The sequence below is a fragment of the Penicillium coprophilum genome (assembly GCF_028826855.1).
Source record: "Penicillium coprophilum strain IBT 35676 chromosome Unknown utg000002l_segment0_segment1, whole genome shotgun sequence".
NCBI classification, from domain to species: Eukaryota; Fungi; Ascomycota; class Eurotiomycetes; order Eurotiales; family Aspergillaceae; genus Penicillium; species Penicillium coprophilum.
Window position 1 is genome coordinate 3,859,046 of NW_026622722.1, and position 19,071 is coordinate 3,878,116.

The window sequence follows — 19,071 nt, forward strand, 5'->3', positions numbered from 1 at the left end:
CAGCGTGTGTATTTACCATGGCTTTGATGTCTTATGAAGTGATGACCTGTACTACTGGCAATGTAATAATTTATTTCAATTGTTTTCCTTCTCACTTGTCTCATATAGTGTACCTTGGCTGAAATTGTAACCTCTTTTTCCACAGTAATCATTTATTGCCACACTGTTATGGTGGTCCCAAAAGAATGCTGTATACATAGTTTGGGGTTCAAACATAGCTGTCTATGGCTTTGTGCTTTATGCTTCTTGTATAAGACGTCGATTTCCTTTGCTCCGGTACTTTGGCCCTCAAGTCGTACTCTATACTCTTCAGATGCAGATCCGGATAAAACACCAACTACCGCTTCAAGGCAATTTTTTTGAACTCGGCAGTGGTGTCCCGGATGGCTACTTCAACAGGAAGTCGCTCCATTGAACTGGCTCCATAGAAGCCATGTAAACCCTGCACCCTATCCAATACGAATTTCGCATCTTCTGGAGCAGCAATAGGCCCACCATGACACAGCACAATGACATCCTTCTTGATTCGCACCGCCGCATCCCGCATTGCCTGAATCTCCTGCACACATTGTTCCAACGTCTTTCCAGTCTTTGCTCCAATCAGACCGGAGGTAGTCAACCCCATGTGCGCGACAAGAATATCCGCCCCAGCCTTCGTCATAGCCTCAGCATCCTCGACATTGAAGATGTAAGGCGTTGTCAAAATATCCAACTCAGCCGCGTGTCGCACCATCTCCACTTCTTTACCGTACCCCATCCCAGTCTCTTCCAAGTTCGCACGGAAATTGCCATCAATCAATCCCACCGTGGGGAAATTCTGGACTCCAGCAAATCCCAATTCCCGTAGCTGCTTCAGGAACCGCGGGATGTCCTTGAATGGATCGGTACCACAGACACCCGCAATCACGGGGATATTCTGCACGATGGGAATGACTTCGGCGGCCATTTCGACCACCACCTCGTTGGCATTGCTGTACGGCATCAGTCCCGCGAGACTCCCACAACCCGCCATGCGGAAGCGACCGCTGTTGTAGATAATGACCAGATCTGCGCCGCCGGCCTCGACCGATTTTGCGGAAAGACCGATGCCTGGTAATAGTTCATTATTTACATTGAAGGGTAGAAAGTGGTGGGGGACATGTGACATCCACTACGTACCGGCACCGGCTCCAACGATGGGTTTCCCGTCTTCGATTTGACGGCGTAGGTTGGCAAGAATCTCGCTGCGAGAGGTGGGTGGCGCCATAGTTGAGCGAATGGTGATTTGTAGTTGGAGTAATGTAGATTCAAGGGAAAGATCGTTTCCACTTTACTATTCTTGCAGAGGCGGATTTAAGGACTTACAGTCAGAGTCCCGCATTGGATCTGAATGTTCCCAATTAGGAATAGCTTCATTTGGCTCTTCAGTTGTATCTCCGTCTTCTACTTCTTTGCCTTCAAGGTGAGAAGCATATCTATTCCTGATGTCACGATATGATATAGATCTATACAAAGTCCCCAGGTCGAACACTCTCCAATTGGGGCTAGTCTCATGGGCGGTTGGACCTATATCGTCAAGGGCGGAGATGATCATGGAACAAGATATACCTGGGTAGTTCCTATTGAACTCATGAGATCCCATGGGCCCCAGTCTATAACCGCCGGGTCAATCCTTCGCTCTGGCTCAATCTGCCAAACCAGACGGGGAATCCAATACTCGCCCAGGTGAGTGTATGACCAAGTGCAGAAATCCTATACCTATACCACCAGCTACCGCAGAATGGTAGTATTGGATAAGCGTGATATGAATGACGGGGTTGCACTTGATGCCGATCGGCTGATAATTCTTGTGGTGAAACACTCTGGCGGTGCCATGGCGGACTAGACGGTCTTACAACATAGTGGTCAGGGACATTGAATGTATCATGATTCCCTGATCGTTTGTTGGACAACAGCCTGAGAGCTACCAGAATCTGTACGTGTGTTTTTTTTTTAGCTTCTTGTTACTAGGATATCAATTTACTGATTCTTTTACTCTTTACCGATCTTTGAATATCAAATCTCTCCAACTGCCCTGGAGAATTGCAGTTGAACTACATGGATTTTATAGTTATGCTGACCTCATCCATCTTTTATGAGAAGCCTGCAGGTGGCATATATCCCAAGAAAACGATAACAGTCAGAATATCCGATTTCTCTTTGTAACTCTCCTTTTTCAAGGTACACTTCATCGAATTGTACAATTTGAGAGGAACATTTCCCCCAAGTTCAAAGATTTTGGGGCTATGGGGGTGTTCCACTCTGGCTTTGCCACCCGCGTCATCCCCCTCTGAGCTCCCTCCCTCTCCGCTGTCGACCATATGCCGAATGTCGGTTTCCCCGTGATCATCAGCACTAGTAAGATCGTATGGGAGTCTACAGTATCTCGCACGCGAGTCTTACCCTATGATCGAGAAGAAGATCCAGAACCCTGTTTGCGTTGGCCTAGCCTCATTGGTTGATGCGCTTCTGAAAATTCCCCTTCACTTCAGTACAGTTGCTCTGTACTGGAGACACCTCACCCCCTTCGCGACCCAATTATTGAGGCTGTCACAATGGATCCGCCCATGATCCCGACATCTGGCATACCGGCCTCCCGACCGGCTCGTTCCTCGCATTCGCCTAGCCCAAGAAAACATCCACAGCGCAGCGATTATCCACCCTCTGCTGATAACAACGCTAGCTATGGCCCAATGAGCGGTGGTCGGGCCCCAGGGACTGGTCCGGTATCCATATCCGAGACTACACAAGCCAACAAGACCCGCTTCGAATCCCCCGCTGATATATCTGTTGGCAAACCCTCCAAGTCCTCCAAACGCAAAAAGAACCGCAATCGCAAACGTCGCAATCGACACCAGTCTTTTATTCCACCTCGGGAGGAATCCCATGATAGTCCTGGGGAGGCTTCGGGTGCTGGAGGTGTTGGAGATTCAATGGAGGCTGATCGGCCAACCTCGAGGGACAACCCGTCGTTCTTCAAATTGGGGCGCAATCTGAGTAACACAAGCTTGGAGAGCGATGCACTACTGGATCATCGGTACGATGGTGTGCTATTGAGCGATTTTGGGGGCTTGAAATGAATGCTAATATTTATTGTCGGGCAGGAACCAACCTTCGATGCGACCTCGTCGTGACAGTCGCCTTGCATCGTCATTTCGCCCGAGTTCCCTAACATCCAATGTATTTCGATCGAATGATGGGCAATCCCGCAGCACCCCGAGGGGCGGACGGAGCCAACAACATCATGGCGATAGTGACGAAGAGGATGCCAACGATCGGACACCATTGATGCGGCCAGTCTCAGGCCACGCGTCCGGCCATAATCGATATGGAACAGATACTCGCCCGAGTTTGTTCTCATCACGTGCTCGACGGACCTCTGCTCAAACCATATCCTCGGGATGTTCGCCAAAGGACGACCGCAGCCCACTCTATTCTCCCACTGTAGAGCGAGACTATGATGTCAACAACCCACCATCGACCCCCGGGTCTCCAAAAATGGGCCCGGAGATGAAGTACGACGATGCTGTGGTAACTGGAGCTGAGTGGGACTTCTCGCTGGCTCGGTCAATGGAGAATCGCAGGGACTCTTTGAACATACTCAACGACACGCTTATTGACATAGACGGAAATGGACTACAGCCACACTCTGCGCCATCATCTGCACCTGGATCGCCAATGCTGTCTCCACACCAAGAATTGCGGCGACGTCGGACCGTGGCACTACCAGCAGAGGAAGATGTATGTTTCCCCACTGAAACAATATCCGAATTGGGAGACGAGGGACCAAGGCAGATGCGAGATGAAGCCGGTGATCGTCGACGGCGTAGGCACCGGCGATGGCCCGATCTCTCCGCGCTCGAAGAATGGAGCCGCGAGGAGAAAGAGGAGCGCAATGGAGACCTCCGAGTCAAAAGGATCAGTGAGCCCGTGCTTATCGAAGGCCGACTGCGCCCTCAGTATAAAGGCTGGCGACGGGAAGAAGATGAGGCGCCTTATCGGTTCACATATTTCAACGAGGAGTTCCCGAGCACCATTCATGCCCAAACCATCTCCGAGTTAGTACAACCAGGTGGTACCTTTCGCGATCTATTTATTCCAGATCCCCCTGAATTGGACGATTCATCGGAAGACGAGGAAACGGACGAGGAATCTTTTATGGAGAACCCAGTTTTCAATAACTTAACACATCCCGCCAGCAAGCCAACTCCTCACACGGACAGCCAAGTTCAAGGGCAAGGCCATCAAACGAACGTCAACCCTCAGCTGACAGCTCAGACTGTTGTCCCCAATGGAAAGACTACCAGTGACGTTGGCTCCGGTAATGCTCCTGTCAGAGGACCCTCACGTTTATCTGTGATCAGCGAAGGGCACGCGGACTCCCACCGAGAGTCCTCTCCCGCACCTTCAAACACCCCATTCAGCACTACTCCTAACCCGAAACCTAAACGGTACGGTCCGCGACCGACTTTCTGGCTAGATGTTCTCTCTCCGACAGATTCAGAGATGCGTACGATTGCCAAAGCGTTCGGGATCCATGCGCTGACGGCAGAGGACATTATGATGCAGGAAGCTCGAGAGAAAGTCGAGTTATTCCGCAGCTACTATTTCGTCAACTACCGCACCTTTGAGCAGGATACCAACAGTGAGAACTATTTAGAGCCGGTGAACATGTATGTGGTGGTTTTTCGCGAAGGTGTTATATCCTTCCATTTCTCGCAAACGCCACACCCGGCCAATGTGCGGCGGCGTATCCGCCAGCTGATGGATTACCTGATCCTCAGCTCGGACTGGATTTCATACGCACTGATCGATGACATTACCGACGTTTTCGGCCCGCTGATCCAAGCGATTGAAGATGAGGTCGATGAGATCGACGAGAAAATCATGCAGATGCACTCTTCCAGCAAAGAGGAGTCATCCAATGAGAGTGTGCTTCCTTCGTTTGGACCAGGAGAGATGCTCCGGCAAGTGGGCGAATGCCGTAAGAAGGTCATGGGATTATATCGACTCCTCAGCAACAAGGCCGATGTAGTCAAGGGTTTTGCCAAGCGTTGCAATGAGCAGTGGGAGGTCGCACCCAAGTCCGAGATTGGTCTGTACCTAGGTGACATTCAAGATCACATTATGACGATGACGGGTAACCTAACGCACTATGAAACGTGAGCCTTTCTACCCATGTTCCAGGCTCTTGGGAATCATTTTGCAACACTCGCTGACTGTATCTTTCTAGTATCCTTTCCCGCGCACACTCCAATTATCTTGCACAGATCAACATCCTCATGAACGAGCGTCAGGAGCATACTGCCGATGTCCTGGGTAAGCTGACTGTTCTTGGTACCATTGTCCTACCGATGAACATCATTTGCGGCATGTGGGGGATGAACGTCAAGGTACCGGGTCAGGAAATTGATAGCCTGACATGGTTCTGGTGCAGTAAGTCTTCCCTGTTTTCCCCTTTTTTTTTCTTCTTAGATTATTTGCTAACCCATCATAGTTACTGCCGGACTGTTCGTATTCGCCTTTGTATCTGTCTGGATTGCTAAAAGAGTCTACAAAATTGTATAGACGCATTGTCCCTACGTTGGTTTCTACTTGGTTTCAGCCGATTGAATCGATACCCTGGGTTTTGGCTTGGCTATTTGCTTTTTTCTGTTAAGGGGCCCGGATGTTGTTTTTACTTTGGTCTTTGCAAACTGTTATGTCTTTGGATTTGACGATATACGATGCCTGTTTTTTTTTTCTCTCTCTCTCTCTACATTTGGGGGGTTATCTGGGGACACATATATTGGCCACAAGTTGGATAGAATTGTATATTACGAACTGATTTCCTCATTATTCATTAATACACTCTATATTGTAGTAATCTGTTACATAAAATCGGTACTTCCTGGGAGTATCTAGGTTGGAATCCTTGATTTTGTCCTTGTTTATGTTACTGTGGCGCTCAGCATTGTGGCCCTTGTGAGAGAAACAAAGACAGGTTGAGCCCCTGGGGAAAGTCCTTGAATATAGACAATATAACTATTACAAGTCAAAGAATCAATAGTAGCTTAGCGCTGTGTATATATATATGTAGTATGTCAGAAGTAATACATAGTAGTCTCTTGCATAAAGTGTGCCTTTTCCGCCCTTTTCGTCTATGAATAGACAGGGTGAAAACTACCTATCTTAGAGATCTTCTAATAACTGGGAAACCCACCAAGAAACCTATTGTAAAGACTACTGAAAAGCCCTGTAAAGAAGTCTCTCCCCTTGTATCTTGTACTCCGTAGAGTGATATACAAAAAGCCATGAAGTCATTGTATTTTCCTTACATGGGTAATTAATAATTTCCTGCATCCTGCAACGTTTATTACCATTTATTACCATTTATTACCAATTTTGGCGTCATCCAACTGTTAATCCCCCAGATCCTACGGAGTACACAATTCCCCACTCCATGTTTTTTGTTTTATGCAACTCCCTTTCTCCCTTTGAATCACATTCACATTCTTTCGTCCTTTTCTACCGGATTCTAGACTGTGCTTCCCTGCAGTGACCCCATTCTCGACGTGGGCCACCGTCATTGGTCTAACCCTCTCTGTCAGCCACTTTTCACCGAGGTTTCGGTCACCGACTTCTCTGCACATTTGGCAGCTCAGACGCCACTACAGACGCAAAACCAGTCAAGCCAAAACGTTGAGCCGGATCGGCGGGTCTCCAGTGGCCCGAAATCCGCCAACCAAATCTTGTCATCTTCGATTCCTTCGTTCTAGGCCTGTTTTCTGTACCCTTCCGGAACAAAGCAGAACGGCACAGTGATGCGCGGGCTCTTTGCGCTACACTGACCTCCGACCCACTTGGTATTCTAAACAATCTCCATCTCTCTCCAGTTTCCCCAACCCCTGCACCTGCAGCAGCCATTTTTCCGCTTGTGCGTTTCCCTACAGAATCCGATTACCGGGCAACAGCATGTGGTCTTCGGCTATTCGTCCTGCTGTATCCTCACATGTGTAACGACCCGTATTCTGCGCAACATCCCATTTGATCCTCGTGATCTCTCATTCGCTCTTACCAACAATAACAACTCACTTCTTCACCGTCGAGCTTTCCCTGTCTAGGCGCCGTGCCTTACTTTCTCTGCTTACCCTTTTGGGCCCTGTGTCTGCCCAACTACCTGGCTACCTCTCGGGTCTCCTGACTTGTCTACATCGTGTCAGCCCATTCTGACTCGACAGGGACCATGGCTGCGGAGTCCGAGAGGCCGCCTCACCATAACGGCGCCTCTGGTCGATCCAGAGGGCCCGAGGATGTAGAAGCGGCGTCAGACCCAGTGCATCGATCGACCAGCGAAAGTGGTCTGATGGAACGGTCCATCGTTAAATCCCAGACTCAACCCATGTCTCAGGTGCCTAAGCTTTATCCCAATCCTCCTACCGGTTCCGCTCCCGCGTCTGCCACGAACTCCGCCGTTTCCTCCCGCGAACCCTCCCCGGTCCGACCCTCCTCACGTACTTACAATTCTTCTTCGCCTAGCCGGGTATCTTCACACTCGCGAAAGACCAGTCAAGACCAATCCAGTCCGACCCGACAACCTCACAGCTTGACATCTGGTCCAGCTACAAACTCACCAACATCGAATCCTCGACGTTCCTCCTCTTCTCCCATCAGGTCCCTTGTTCTCTCCGTTCCTAACGACTCGCTGGCCAATGTTCCCAGTCCGGAAAAATCCAATATGCCATCATGGGCCGCGAACCGTCGCACGGATGTGGATTCGACTCTTCCGAATACTTCACATAAAAGATCTTCATTGCCGTTGGAGGAGTTCGCGCCCAAGCCGGACCGAAACACAACCCGGACTGTCCCTAGAGGTGCCACTGGGCAAGGGTCCTCCCTGGAAACCGTCGAAGAGATGGCAAGCAATCCGTCTACGCCGTCCAGTGATACTCCTACCAAACCAGTGATGGCGGAAGAGTCACGATTGCACCGGATCGATGAAGACCCGACGACACCACGTGCCCTGCATCCAACTTTAGGGAGTGGCAGTGACAGTGGTGAGAATCGCAGTTCGGAACCAAAGGAAGAGACTCGTTCGCAGGCGTCTGGTGCGGCCAAGACACCCAGAACTCTCATGTCACAGCGATCGACAACATCACTCAGCGCCGGTGCTCGTGGCAAGCCTGCGGACGGCTCAGTTCGCAACATGATTGTGGAAACAGAGACCGTTAGTTCGATACCACAGGTTTCTATGGGAGTAGGGAATGGTGAGCGAGGCAACGCTTCCCGTACAGACCAGGGTACACTTCGCATGAAACCTTCCAATGAGACGATCCGTCCGCGCAAAGAAAAGAAAAAGACCCGTCGACCCAATGCCATCACAACAGGCGCCGTAACAAGCAAAGCGGATATCTTCGAGGCTAGAGTCGCTAATGCAGTGGATGAGGCTGATGTGTCCGACTCCGACGAGACTTTCGTTTACGACTCGAACCCACCTGATCCATACCCTTCCCGACCACCTCGGTATCATTCTCGGACTCCTAGTGCGACCTCTATGGCAAGTCAAGCGGAGCAGCTGGGTGGTCGTACAAGAGGCTTAGGATTGCGGGATGCTTCTCATGGCGTGACAGGCAAACGCAGCATGAAATTTACCAATGCCAACCCCTACAATAACAGCATAGATGGAGATGGTGTTGATATTGACCTAGCCTCTCGTTCTTCTAGAACGGATGGAAGTGGAACCATCACTCCCCGACATCACAATTTTGGCCGTCATTCACGTAACGGCGTGCATCCAAGTCTTTTTGATAACGATAGTACACATTCACAAAGCCAATCCCAAAAATCTCCTCGCCATTTTATCGGGAATAGCTATAGGCATTCTCGCCACAGCAATACCCGGTCTCCCAACTACAGAACCATCAGCAGTGTCAAGAAGGGCGGCGAGTTTCATAGCTATGACTACGAGGCAGAGGGTGCAGATGATGAACGCACACCGCTAGTAGGTACGCCGCGTACCATCCACAGTCGGAACGGTCGACGGCCCAACAGTGCAAGTGTGCGCCAGATGGAATACATGGCGCAACGCCAACGCGGACTTTTCGCTCGATTTGGCCCATGTGCTATCATCTTCCTCATGTTGTTCATTGTCGCTGGGGGTGCTACCGCATTTATTTTTGCGGTAACACAACCCCTTTTAGATGTCCAGGTTATTGCGATTCAGAACGTGCTGGCTTCGGAACAGGAGATCATGTTGGATTTGAACGTGCAAGCCGTCAATCCAAATTTGTTCCCTGTGACTATCGATGACACTGATTTCAGCATATTCGCGAAGAGTCGATTTGTTGGAAGCGACAAGCTTTGGCGTGAGCATGGTGATGCAGATAATTTCCCCCGCGTGGAGCAAAGCCGACGTCGCTGGCAGTTGTCGGAAGCCGTGAGGTGCATGGGCCGTGTGGACTGTATTAAGGGCCCGCACACCACTGACGGAGTTGACAAGGGCACTGATCCACCAACCGACCCAGAAGGTGATTCGCGATCTATGTTGCTTGGCCGTGTGTTTCATTTCGATTCTCCGCTATCTTTTGAATCATCTCCTTGGAATCATTTGACTTCCAGCTCCAAGGGACAGATTCGTCTACCCCAGCCAGGGAACAAAACTGAGGCCGGAGGCACCGAGCGATGGGAGCGAGTCCTCCAACACTCTTTTGAGTTGACCGTTCGCGGCACCATCAAATACCAACTTCCACTCAGCTCCCGCTTCCTGTCGGCATCTGTTTGCTCTAGCATCAAGGTGGTACCTGATACCGATGACAACGATCCAGAGCAAGCACCTCCGAGCAACGGCACAGTGCGGATTCCTGTGCAAAGAAGCGCACCATCCATTCATCTTCCACTCGATACTCACTCCACCCTCCCCGGATTGGAGGGCTTGAGACGACCTTTCACGGCATAACAAATTTAGCGATAGATCGATATCATTGACTTACGACCGCCCTATCTTTCATAATTATTTTTTTTACTTTTTTTTAATTTGTCATGTAACGCGACGAAAAGCAAAGAGCCTATTGCCTTTGGCCTATTCTGTATCATACATATATGCAGTATGGGCTCTATTTCCCTTTGAGATTTCTTTCCGCAGTATACCCCATTTGCAGCTTTTGTCTTTTCGTGCAAGCACAAGTTCTATCACGGATCAACTCCGTCTAGTCCTTGTCAGCCTTTCCGTCTTCTCTCTTGTTTTTTTTAACACATGATATCGGTTACATACCCTCCCTCCCTCCCTCCATCCATTTATCACACGGCCACTAGCCATACTTTTTAACCAGGTTGTATTCAAGGGTCTTTTCTGTGTCAACTGTTGGTGCAAAAGCACACTGTATCTGTACTATCTATCTGGCTTCTGGCTACCTTGAAACCAGCCTTTTGTCATCTCTTTTGTGAGGACTGTTGGGGAACAATTTTTTTGTTATTAGCTCAGTCTTCGGATACGAGACGGGTTATGTTTGGAATGAGGCTGTTCCAAATCATCAAGAGATATTTTTTCGGGCTTTCGGATATATCAGTTATTCACAAGAACAGCCATGTTCTTCTGATTCAGCTTGTTGAGTTGGCATATGATATTCACGCATGAACCCGTTTTAACATCTAGCTCGAGTCCGAATTCGCTCTTGCTTTATGCAAATTTCTTGTGATTTTACCAAGGTATTCAGTAGCTTAGAGAATATTAAGGGAATGACATCTACCAACTTCTAGAAAAAGTAACAAGCATTGTACTATCTGAACACACATACATCATAAAATCATTATCATCAGCAGCAAGCCCCGTTCATAACCTTGCAACAAGGATAAAATACCAAGGGAAAGGGAAATGAATGGACAAAGAGATGGGGTAGGTAAAAGTAAAAAGATAGAGTTGATCAAAGCAGAAAAATCCACCTAAAGCAAATGAAGAGACACAAATCCAAGGGGATGGACGGGGATAATGGGGTAGAAACATCACACGAGAACCCGCTAAAACAGGATTTTGGTAAACTTATTCACCAGGTCCTCAAATTTCTCCACGGCAGGATCACGCTCGGGAAGAAGACGGCCTTGTTCGTCAAAGCGACTGGGTAGGTCGACGGTTGAGTCAGATTCTGATTCAGAGAATTTGTTCTGGTCCTTTCTCTTGTGAATTTTCGAAGCTGGTGGGTGATGTCGATTGGAAGCAGAAGTAGGATGCGGCATAGGTGGGTAGGGGACGGATGAAGAACGATGACGACGGTGATGATGGTTATCACGATCTCGATCGCGACCGTGGTGCCTAGCTCGGCGATGCGAAGGTGAATATCGTTCAACGGTAGAGTCGCTATCATCAGTTTCGTAGCCAGGATCCCGCGGGGAATCCGTCAAGTCGAAGGCGACGGATTTAGAGACTTGTGGCGGTTGGCTAGTTGACCGGTGTGGAGATGGGAATGGGTGGATATTTAGACCTATCGATTGAATATTAGTTTTTGTTGCAATCTATACACAGTTGTGGTTCATTGAACCCACCCTTGTGCGCGTGGTTTACATCAGTAGGTAGGGTGGAACTGCTCACATTGTCTTCAGCCCTACGTGGCCGAGGTGCATATTGCTCTGGTCCCGGTCCCGATCCCGGTCCTGGTGGCCCAGCGCCGTAGGCATAGGGCTGAGGCGGGGCAGCTCCGGGTGGAGGGGGGTAGTCTGCCGGATTGTAGGAAACAGGAGTAGCACCGTTCAGGTTGTAGGTTGAGTCGCCTGGGGGTGGGGGGAAATAATTGTTGTTGGGGTAGTAGTGGGGGTCAGCCATGGGGGCGCCCGGGGCCTGTGGGGAAACCGGGTATGGTTCTGGGTCGTAGGATTCTTCATAAGGATCACGGTGGACGTCATCATGCTCTGCTTACACCACTAGTCAGGGTGAATATTTCTCGGGAAATTTTAGGGGAAGTTGGAACTTACTGGAGTACTCGCGCTCACGCTCTTTAGACTTACGACGTTCGTTGTACTTGTGTGCGGCATAACCAAGCCCTGTTGCGCCTAGGGCGGCGCCCGCGAGATCTCTTGAGCGGCTGCGGTGCTTCTTGCTGCGTCGGCGACTCTCGCGGTCGGAACCGGATGAGCTGCTGTAGCGGGCTCGGCTACGACTGCGGCTGCGGGTATGGCGTCTGGGACCGTATGCCTCCTGTGCATCGTAGGGCGCGCCGCGCTGACCGTAGTAGTGCTCAGATGGTATGCTACCAGCGACTGGGTCGTTGCCGTACTCGATCAGGCCGGCTGAGTCCCGAGTTGGATCGGGATAGGACTGTGACGGGGCGCGGCTGCGAGACCTTGAGCGATGGCGGCCCCGGCTCGAGCCGTCCTTTTCATCTTTGTCACTTTTCTTCTTCTCGTAGAGACCCGTGGCAGCAGCCGTAGCAAGACCAGCACCAACAATGGGAAGGGCTTGTCTTAGACGACTGCGGGAGCGGGAGCGCTCACCCTTTCGAGAACGCGAGTGGCTGCGGGCCTTTTCAACCAGGCCTGCCACAGCCGCACCGGCCAATCCAGCACCAGCCATGTGCTTACGGCGCTCAGACATGCTGCGTTCACCATGTTCAGCATCCTTCTCCGAGCGACCCCGGCTAAGAGCCCGAGAGCGGGAGCGAGTACGGGATCGGCTTTTGCGGTCTCCTGCTTTCGATTTGTTGTGCAGTGCGGCTATACCAGCAGCCACACCAGCCACGGCCACAGCACCAGCTCCAAGCTCCAGCAGATGCCTTTTACGAGAGTGCGAGTGGGAGCGGCTGCGGCTGCGGCTGCGGCTACGGCTGTAACGACTCCGGCCATGTCTGCTGTGGCGATGGGAAGAACGGTCATCTTCAAAGGAATGAGAACGGTGGCGGCTCTTACTACGGTGGTAGTAGTCGCGAGCACGTGATGCAGCATTTACAGCGACTGCACCAAGGGCACCGGCACCAACAGTCTTACCAATCCGGCTAGCGCCATGGCTAACGTTGCCGCCATCCTTTTTGCTCTGGCTGCGCAATAATTCGGCCGCGCCGGCACCTATCAGTGCACCCTCTGCTAGATGACGACGATGATTAGGGTGGTCCTCATAGTCGCGGGTCTCCTTTCGGATGTAGACTATGCTGTCATCGCTGCTGTAGTCTTGCTCACGATCACCGCGGCGGCGGCGACTAGTCTGGGAGACGGAATCATCAGGACTCAGCTCACGCCGGGAGCGTGATTCATCGTAATCGCGAACTCGACGGTGACGGTGGTAGTAATACGGGTCCTCGTCGGCCTCAGAGCGGCGCACGACACTATACTCGGATTCACGGGGGCTGGTATACGTAGTGCGGGCTTCACGAATAAGTACGGATTGTTTTTGAGTGGCAATGATGGCAGTAGGGGACTGCTCCATTCGTTCCAGGGTATCCATGGACCGGGAGTGTAGGCGATTGGTGTAGGGATGTAGGTACTTACGTTCGTAGTAGTCTCTCTCGTAGCGCGATGGCTCATACTCCACCTCTCGCTCGTAGCGCGAGACGGTCACAGGCTCTTCGCGATCCGTTGTGCGCCGGATCACCACCTCGCGCTCGCCGCCGAAAGAGTCTTCGTGTCTCGACATGAAGTCTCGACGGTCATCTTCAGCAGGAATGACGTAGCGCTTGATTGACACGGGACGAGTCTCGTCCCAGTCTCGTTCGCGGTCTCTGTAAGTGTACGACATGAGACGTAATATGGGCAGTGAAAAATGAGAAATAATCGAGGAATGAGTTGAAAAGTATGAAGTGGAAAGGCGAAAAAAGTAAGATGCACAATGCAGGGAGTTGAGGGGCGGCAGGAAGTGGGGGAGTGTTGAGAGGGCGGCTAATGGTCGGAGATGCTTCCAGTAAAAAGTCCAGGGGGTTCTGATTGGTAAAGATCTTCTCAGCCAAACAAATCAAAGCCAAGAAAAGCCCGCAAAAGCGCCCAGTGGGTTTTGGATAATGATTCAGGATGATGAAAGCCACGGATCTTCTGTAGGGCAGAGAGCGGAGTATCGACACACACTCGGCTCAGCCTCAGAAAAGATCTGCAGGTAGCACTGTATCGGACTCGTATGACTTGTGGATTGATATGTGTATAAATCTGAGATGAAATCAGAGGTGGTAAATGTGAAAGAAAAGAAAAAAGCAAGCAGAGGCAAAGAAGATAAAGGAACCCACGTGAGGCTCTGTTGGAAAGAGATCTTTGCCCGAGGGCTGTGGCAAAACCATCAAGACATCAAGACTCACCATCGTGGCTTAGATTGGAATGAGCTACAGCCCCCGGGGGAGTACTTTTATTTACTTTTATTGTTTGGTTCTTCCCGCTATTTACCCATGGGTTTTATCGACTAGCTTGAACTGATACCATGGTTCTTTGATCATGACCCGAGGTTCTGATACACTATAACTGCAGGTGGTATCTAAATCCATACTGTACACATCTGTACACACCTGTACAGCATACTGTACATGTATGTACTTCGGTAAATGCAGCTTCACCTGCATAACAAATGTCATCTGGTGCATTGACAGGTGCATCTTATCTGGAAGAACGGATCGGCACGATATGCACACAGTCATGAGAGCAATTTCCTGCAGCTCCAGCTGATAGGGCGATACGCATTTTATAGATTAATCTTCCAGTGTTTTCTTAGCTTACCATTTTCAAATGATTTATGTTGTACAGCAAGAATATCTGTTCCACTAAGCCAGGAGTTGACATCATACAGAGGACAAAGACCAACTATCTGCCCCGATGCTATATCACATCCATCATATCCACCCGGGCAATAAGAGGCGTCAGATCCAAAGCGCCCTGGTCTTTGTGATGACGTCAGTATTATGCGGGGCATCTTGAGTACGGGAAGTACCCGATCTCAGGGCTGAATGCCTGGTCCTCACCCCTTACCGCTTTTTAAAGTCGACCTTGATCAAATTTTGGAAAGTAATTATCTCTCAGGTTATCTAATTTCGCTTCTAAAGACAGCCTATGTATCTCTCTCTGTAAGCCTGCACAACATTACAATCGTGGAACCAATGAGTTCCTTCCAACTATCAAGCCTCTCCTATTTACGGGCAATACTACCCGTAATAGCGAATAAATTCCGTCCTAGGGCTAATCTTCCGGGCAGACGATGTCTCTCGCCACGATCAGTCTTGGTCATTGCCTTGAAGAGAACTTGAACGCCCTTTGTGGGATCACCGGGTTGACGGAGACTAATAGCAGCGAGAGCATCGCGGGTATCCTGGGTACCAACGTCTAACACAGGAATGTAGTTCTTGGCAGTAATTGAGGTTCAATTGGATTGACTATCTCCAGCTTGCTGACACAACAGTACCCGAAGGACAAACTCTCATGGGACGCTAGCTGGAACCACCCGGATTTCCTGTCTGGGGTTCAAGGTGCTGCCAATAAAATTGACCCGGTATGCGGACATTTTCATACTATCAAGCTCAGTCGATCATTACCGATCATGAGGCTACCTGCTTGAATGGTTCGTATAGTCGCGCAGCATTAGAACACGACTGGAACACTCGTGGCTTCGACAAAAGACCCAGGCGCTAATCCATTCTACTGATTGGAGACTATGCAATGATCAAACAGTAATCTTCCAATAAACGCATCGCACTGGGCACCAGAAATCTAACCTGAGGCTCTCCGAGTCGTGCTGACATCTACCTAGTGAGCCCCAACAACCCTGGTGAATCCGGTACAACATACGGGGTAGTGAAGGCTGAGTCTATTACTTCGCCCCGCTGAACAACAAAGGTATGGAAATACGGTGAAAGTAGACAGATTTATAAATTAATAAATTCAGGCTCGCATACGTGTATTCAAAGGGCAAAAGAAAATGACAATGAGCAATACCTCGACCCCTCCAATCGCCAAGAGTCATTTTCCTGTTGAGACTTACCCAGTATCAGATGGAAGATTTGGTATTGTGGATGCTTACCCCCAGATTATTTGAAACCGAAGAGGCGCTTGTCAGATATATGTTTTAATACCACAAAGTACAGATGATAATGCTACAAGTAGGGTCGCTGAAAACTGATGGTACTCAAATGACGTCTAGGGCTTTCATGTGTAAGTTTCTGTCAGACCCTAGACTCGTATTGCATATGTGTCAAATGTCCAGCGCTAGAATCAGGGGTTGTCATGAGGTTTCCTCTGAATTTATATTATCATCTGGTGATATTGTAGCCTTCTAAATGACGTCCGATCCAGCGATGCGTAAGGAAAGTTGAATAGGACCGAGCTTGAATTTCAGTTGAATTAATTGTTCATTGATCCCATGTTCCTCGGTACTCTTAAAGGTTCACCCTTCCAAATCAAGGGAAGGTGCAAAGGACGATGTCCACTTTAGGAAAGTACGTGTGAGTATAAACCCCCCCTCCTTTTCACATTTTCTTCCTCAAACTTCCAAGTAGCCATTCCCATTTGCGTCTGAGAAAATCTTCTTCGTTTTCCATCATATAAACGACTTGGCATTATCGTATGGGTAGATCCATTGAAATTAGTGCAATGTCATCTAGGGAGGGCGAATGCTGCTGACAGGCTATGACTCGGAGGCCAAGAGCATGCGCCCTTTATAGACCACACCACACTCCAGTAGAGTAATATCAAACAGAAAATTGACACTGTCATTGTTATGGAATGCAACTATCCTTGTAGGGCTGTTGAAAGGCCTATACACACAATCGATACAGGAAGCCAACACCACAGTGCTATTCTAAATCTCTGTCTTTCTAAAGGCCTTAGGCACCGGCATCGTAAGAGGGGTATCAGTGCGCGCTGTCTTCTGAATCAGATGCTCAAACGAAGGCGAGGATTTCACACGAGGCGTGAAAGGCTCAAATTCCCAAAGGTAGCCAAGGGTGCGCAGAATGGAGGATGCAGAGTAAGAAACGGTCTTGCCATCCGAGTTAGTGCCCTTCTGCTCGACCTGACCCTTGGCAATCCACGGCGAGATCAAGATAGTCGGGACACGACCACCGAGACGATCGAAGGGGAACGTATACTTCTCGCCGCTTGGCGCTGTCTCGGTGTAGGTTAGGTCATCCGGGCGAGTAGCCAGTGGGGGCGGGACGTGGTCGTGGAAACCGCCAGTCTCATCAAAGGTGAGAATCATAAGCGTCTCCTCCCACTGCGGGCTGGAGCGGACTGCGTCATAGACATTCTTGATGAGTAATTCACCCTCGGAGACGAGGCCGGTTGGGTGCATGGAGTTTGTGCCCACACCGCAGCAGTTGGGGTCGACGAAGGAGAATTCTGGGAGCTTGCCGGCTGCCGCATCGGTGTAGAAATCACTCAGGGGGACTGCTTTGTCGGCATTGCCACTTGTGAAGGTCCAGTCGAAGAAGTAGGCGTCAACCATATTCGGGCTTGTGTAGTAGTTCTTCCAGGTGTGGTTGGTCTCCGAGAGCTGCTGGAAGATGGAACGTTGAGTGAGACCGTGGACATTTACGTCGAAGGCATTATCATTGGTGCCGTGGCCGGCGGACGTGCCTGAGAGTACAAATGCCCGATTAGGGTTGGTTGGCTATTTATACATGTTAGAAGTTTTATAGGCGGCAGTTGTGAGAATGGAAATATGCTCAAACTTACGCCGGGGTGGTCCGAATGCCAGTGGTTGAAGGTAAGGTAGTTCTGCACGAGCTCGGTCATTACCGGCACCTCATCCTCAATATAGTAGTTGATGACCTGCTTGGCCAAATAAGCCTTGTCGGCATCGTCACCATAGCTGCGCAGCTGCTCGTGCACAAAGCCATGCTGACTGGGCGTGAGCTTGCCCTGAGCAATGTGGACATTGCTGGGGGCAAAAGTGCCATAGAACTCAATATTATTTCCAGTCACCGAGTGATCTGGATCATCCAGAACAGAGTCAAAGTCCTTAGCAGAGCTGCACACCGTGCCAGCGGAAGCATCGGTCAAGTTGTACGGGTTGCAGAAAGGGCCGTTGTTGATAGGGTTCTCCAGACCCTTAATAGTCTGTCCGCCGAGCAAGTTGTCCACAGAGCGATTTTCCATTTCCAGGATGACAACATTCTTGATCTTGCTCTTCAGATTGGCGATGAAATCCGAAGAAGGGGATCCCTGAGCCTTTGAATCCGCGGAGACTGCCGCGGCAAAGGTCAACAGACCAAGAAGGGCACCGAAGTTCATTGTGAATCAAATATATGGTCTGATTCAAGGATTAAACAGAGTGCTTAATTTTCTGAGGTCTGAACCAAAGGATCTGGTGTCTTTTTTATATGTATTGACCAAATATCCCTGGCATTCCTCCGAGCAATGCAATTTCGAATACCCCCTTCCACGTGTTGCTCTGGAAATCTCGGCTCGATGGTGTCCTATCTAGAAGCAGGGTATGGAAGGTGGTAGTTACTACAACATAAGTTGCGGGGTCATATAAATTAACACTCTCACAGGGCGGGGAAGAGCGTCAATATGAAAAAATGCACCCGATTGGCGATCGTCGTCCCCATAATACATCTACATATGTGATTGGTCACTTGGGGTGGATTGGCAGGCACCTGGACCACGTAAAAGAGGTACCAGCCAGCTCAAGTGTTGCCGTACTCCGTGCTTCATGTCTACTCGTACGTGAACATCCCGGTGGGTGTATTGCCCTTCCGCCAAGAATTCGCACGGACAAATTGCCAACGCATGAAGAATGACCCTAGAAAACAAGGTCACGAGTTGCCTGGCCAAGCTAGGTATGTTATCAAGCAATTTCATTCGTCCATTCTCTGCGCTGTGGAATTCTAACCACAAGACATCTCAGGATAAAGTGCGACTTCCACCACTCTCAGCATACAGTGTCGATCATTGCGAAAGGTGACATTCAATGCCTCCTAGGATCAAACAGTTGATTTTAGAGTCGAGCATCACGCGTGTCCGAAGGCGTGCGTTCAGAGAGGGCGGTGATTGGCTGTCAAGCTTGCAACATCAGGTGGCTGACTGGATTCGGGTTATCTTGAAGAATCGAGTCGACTGCGATGTAGTATTCGGGGAATATGGAAGTGGTACGGCTTGTCCGGGACAAGCTTGTCAAGATGTGGG

The 19,071-nt window shown here is 49.9% G+C and overlaps 7 protein-coding genes across 7 annotated transcripts; 4 read left to right on the forward strand and 3 right to left on the reverse strand.

Annotated features, from left to right (window-relative positions):
* Window positions 1-337: 337 nt before the first annotated feature.
* N7500_003501 (TIM-barrel enzyme family protein) lies at window positions 338-1,246 on the reverse strand (the record flags this gene model as incomplete). Its single annotated transcript, XM_056674647.1, has 2 exons — window positions 338-1,089; window positions 1,159-1,246. 2 exons carry the CDS (start codon window positions 1,244-1,246, stop codon window positions 338-340), a joined length of 840 nt encoding a protein of 279 aa, XP_056535172.1.
* A 285-nt stretch (window positions 1,247-1,531) lies between these two features.
* On the forward strand, window positions 1,532-1,864 carry N7500_003502 (uncharacterized protein; the record flags this gene model as incomplete). Its single annotated transcript, XM_056674648.1, has 2 exons — window positions 1,532-1,704; window positions 1,750-1,864. 2 exons carry the CDS (start codon window positions 1,532-1,534, stop codon window positions 1,862-1,864), a joined length of 288 nt encoding a protein of 95 aa, XP_056535173.1.
* Window positions 1,865-2,253: 389 nt separating this feature from the next.
* On the forward strand, window positions 2,254-2,562 carry N7500_003503 (uncharacterized protein; the record flags this gene model as incomplete). Its single annotated transcript, XM_056674649.1, is given in 3 exon segments — window positions 2,254-2,360; window positions 2,378-2,475; window positions 2,516-2,562. Coding segments are annotated over 3 exon segments (252 nt in total), but the record flags the coding sequence as incomplete, so codon positions are not given.
* An 11-nt stretch (window positions 2,563-2,573) lies between these two features.
* Window positions 2,574-5,586, forward strand: N7500_003504 (magnesium transporter CorA family protein; the record flags this gene model as incomplete). The annotated part of the gene is made up of 4 exons (XM_056674650.1): window positions 2,574-3,055; window positions 3,123-5,180; window positions 5,252-5,454; window positions 5,516-5,586. 4 exons carry the CDS (start codon window positions 2,574-2,576, stop codon window positions 5,584-5,586), a joined length of 2,814 nt encoding a protein of 937 aa, XP_056535175.1.
* A 1,657-nt stretch (window positions 5,587-7,243) lies between these two features.
* On the forward strand, window positions 7,244-9,952 carry N7500_003505 (putative phospholipid metabolism enzyme regulator; the record flags this gene model as incomplete). Its single annotated transcript, XM_056674651.1, has 1 exon — window positions 7,244-9,952. The coding sequence occupies one exon, from the start codon at window positions 7,244-7,246 to the stop codon at window positions 9,950-9,952; it is 2,709 nt and encodes a 902-aa protein (XP_056535176.1).
* A 1,058-nt stretch (window positions 9,953-11,010) lies between these two features.
* On the reverse strand, window positions 11,011-13,711 carry N7500_003506 (DUF3824 domain-containing protein; the record flags this gene model as incomplete). Its single annotated transcript, XM_056674652.1, has 3 exons — window positions 11,011-11,471; window positions 11,533-11,895; window positions 11,959-13,711. 3 exons carry the CDS (start codon window positions 13,709-13,711, stop codon window positions 11,011-11,013), a joined length of 2,577 nt encoding a protein of 858 aa, XP_056535177.1.
* A 3,030-nt stretch (window positions 13,712-16,741) lies between these two features.
* Window positions 16,742-18,174, reverse strand: N7500_003507 (phosphoesterase superfamily protein; the record flags this gene model as incomplete). Its single annotated transcript, XM_056674653.1, has 2 exons — window positions 16,742-17,551; window positions 17,617-18,174. 2 exons carry the CDS (start codon window positions 18,172-18,174, stop codon window positions 16,742-16,744), a joined length of 1,368 nt encoding a protein of 455 aa, XP_056535178.1.
* Window positions 18,175-19,071: the final 897 nt, after the last annotated feature.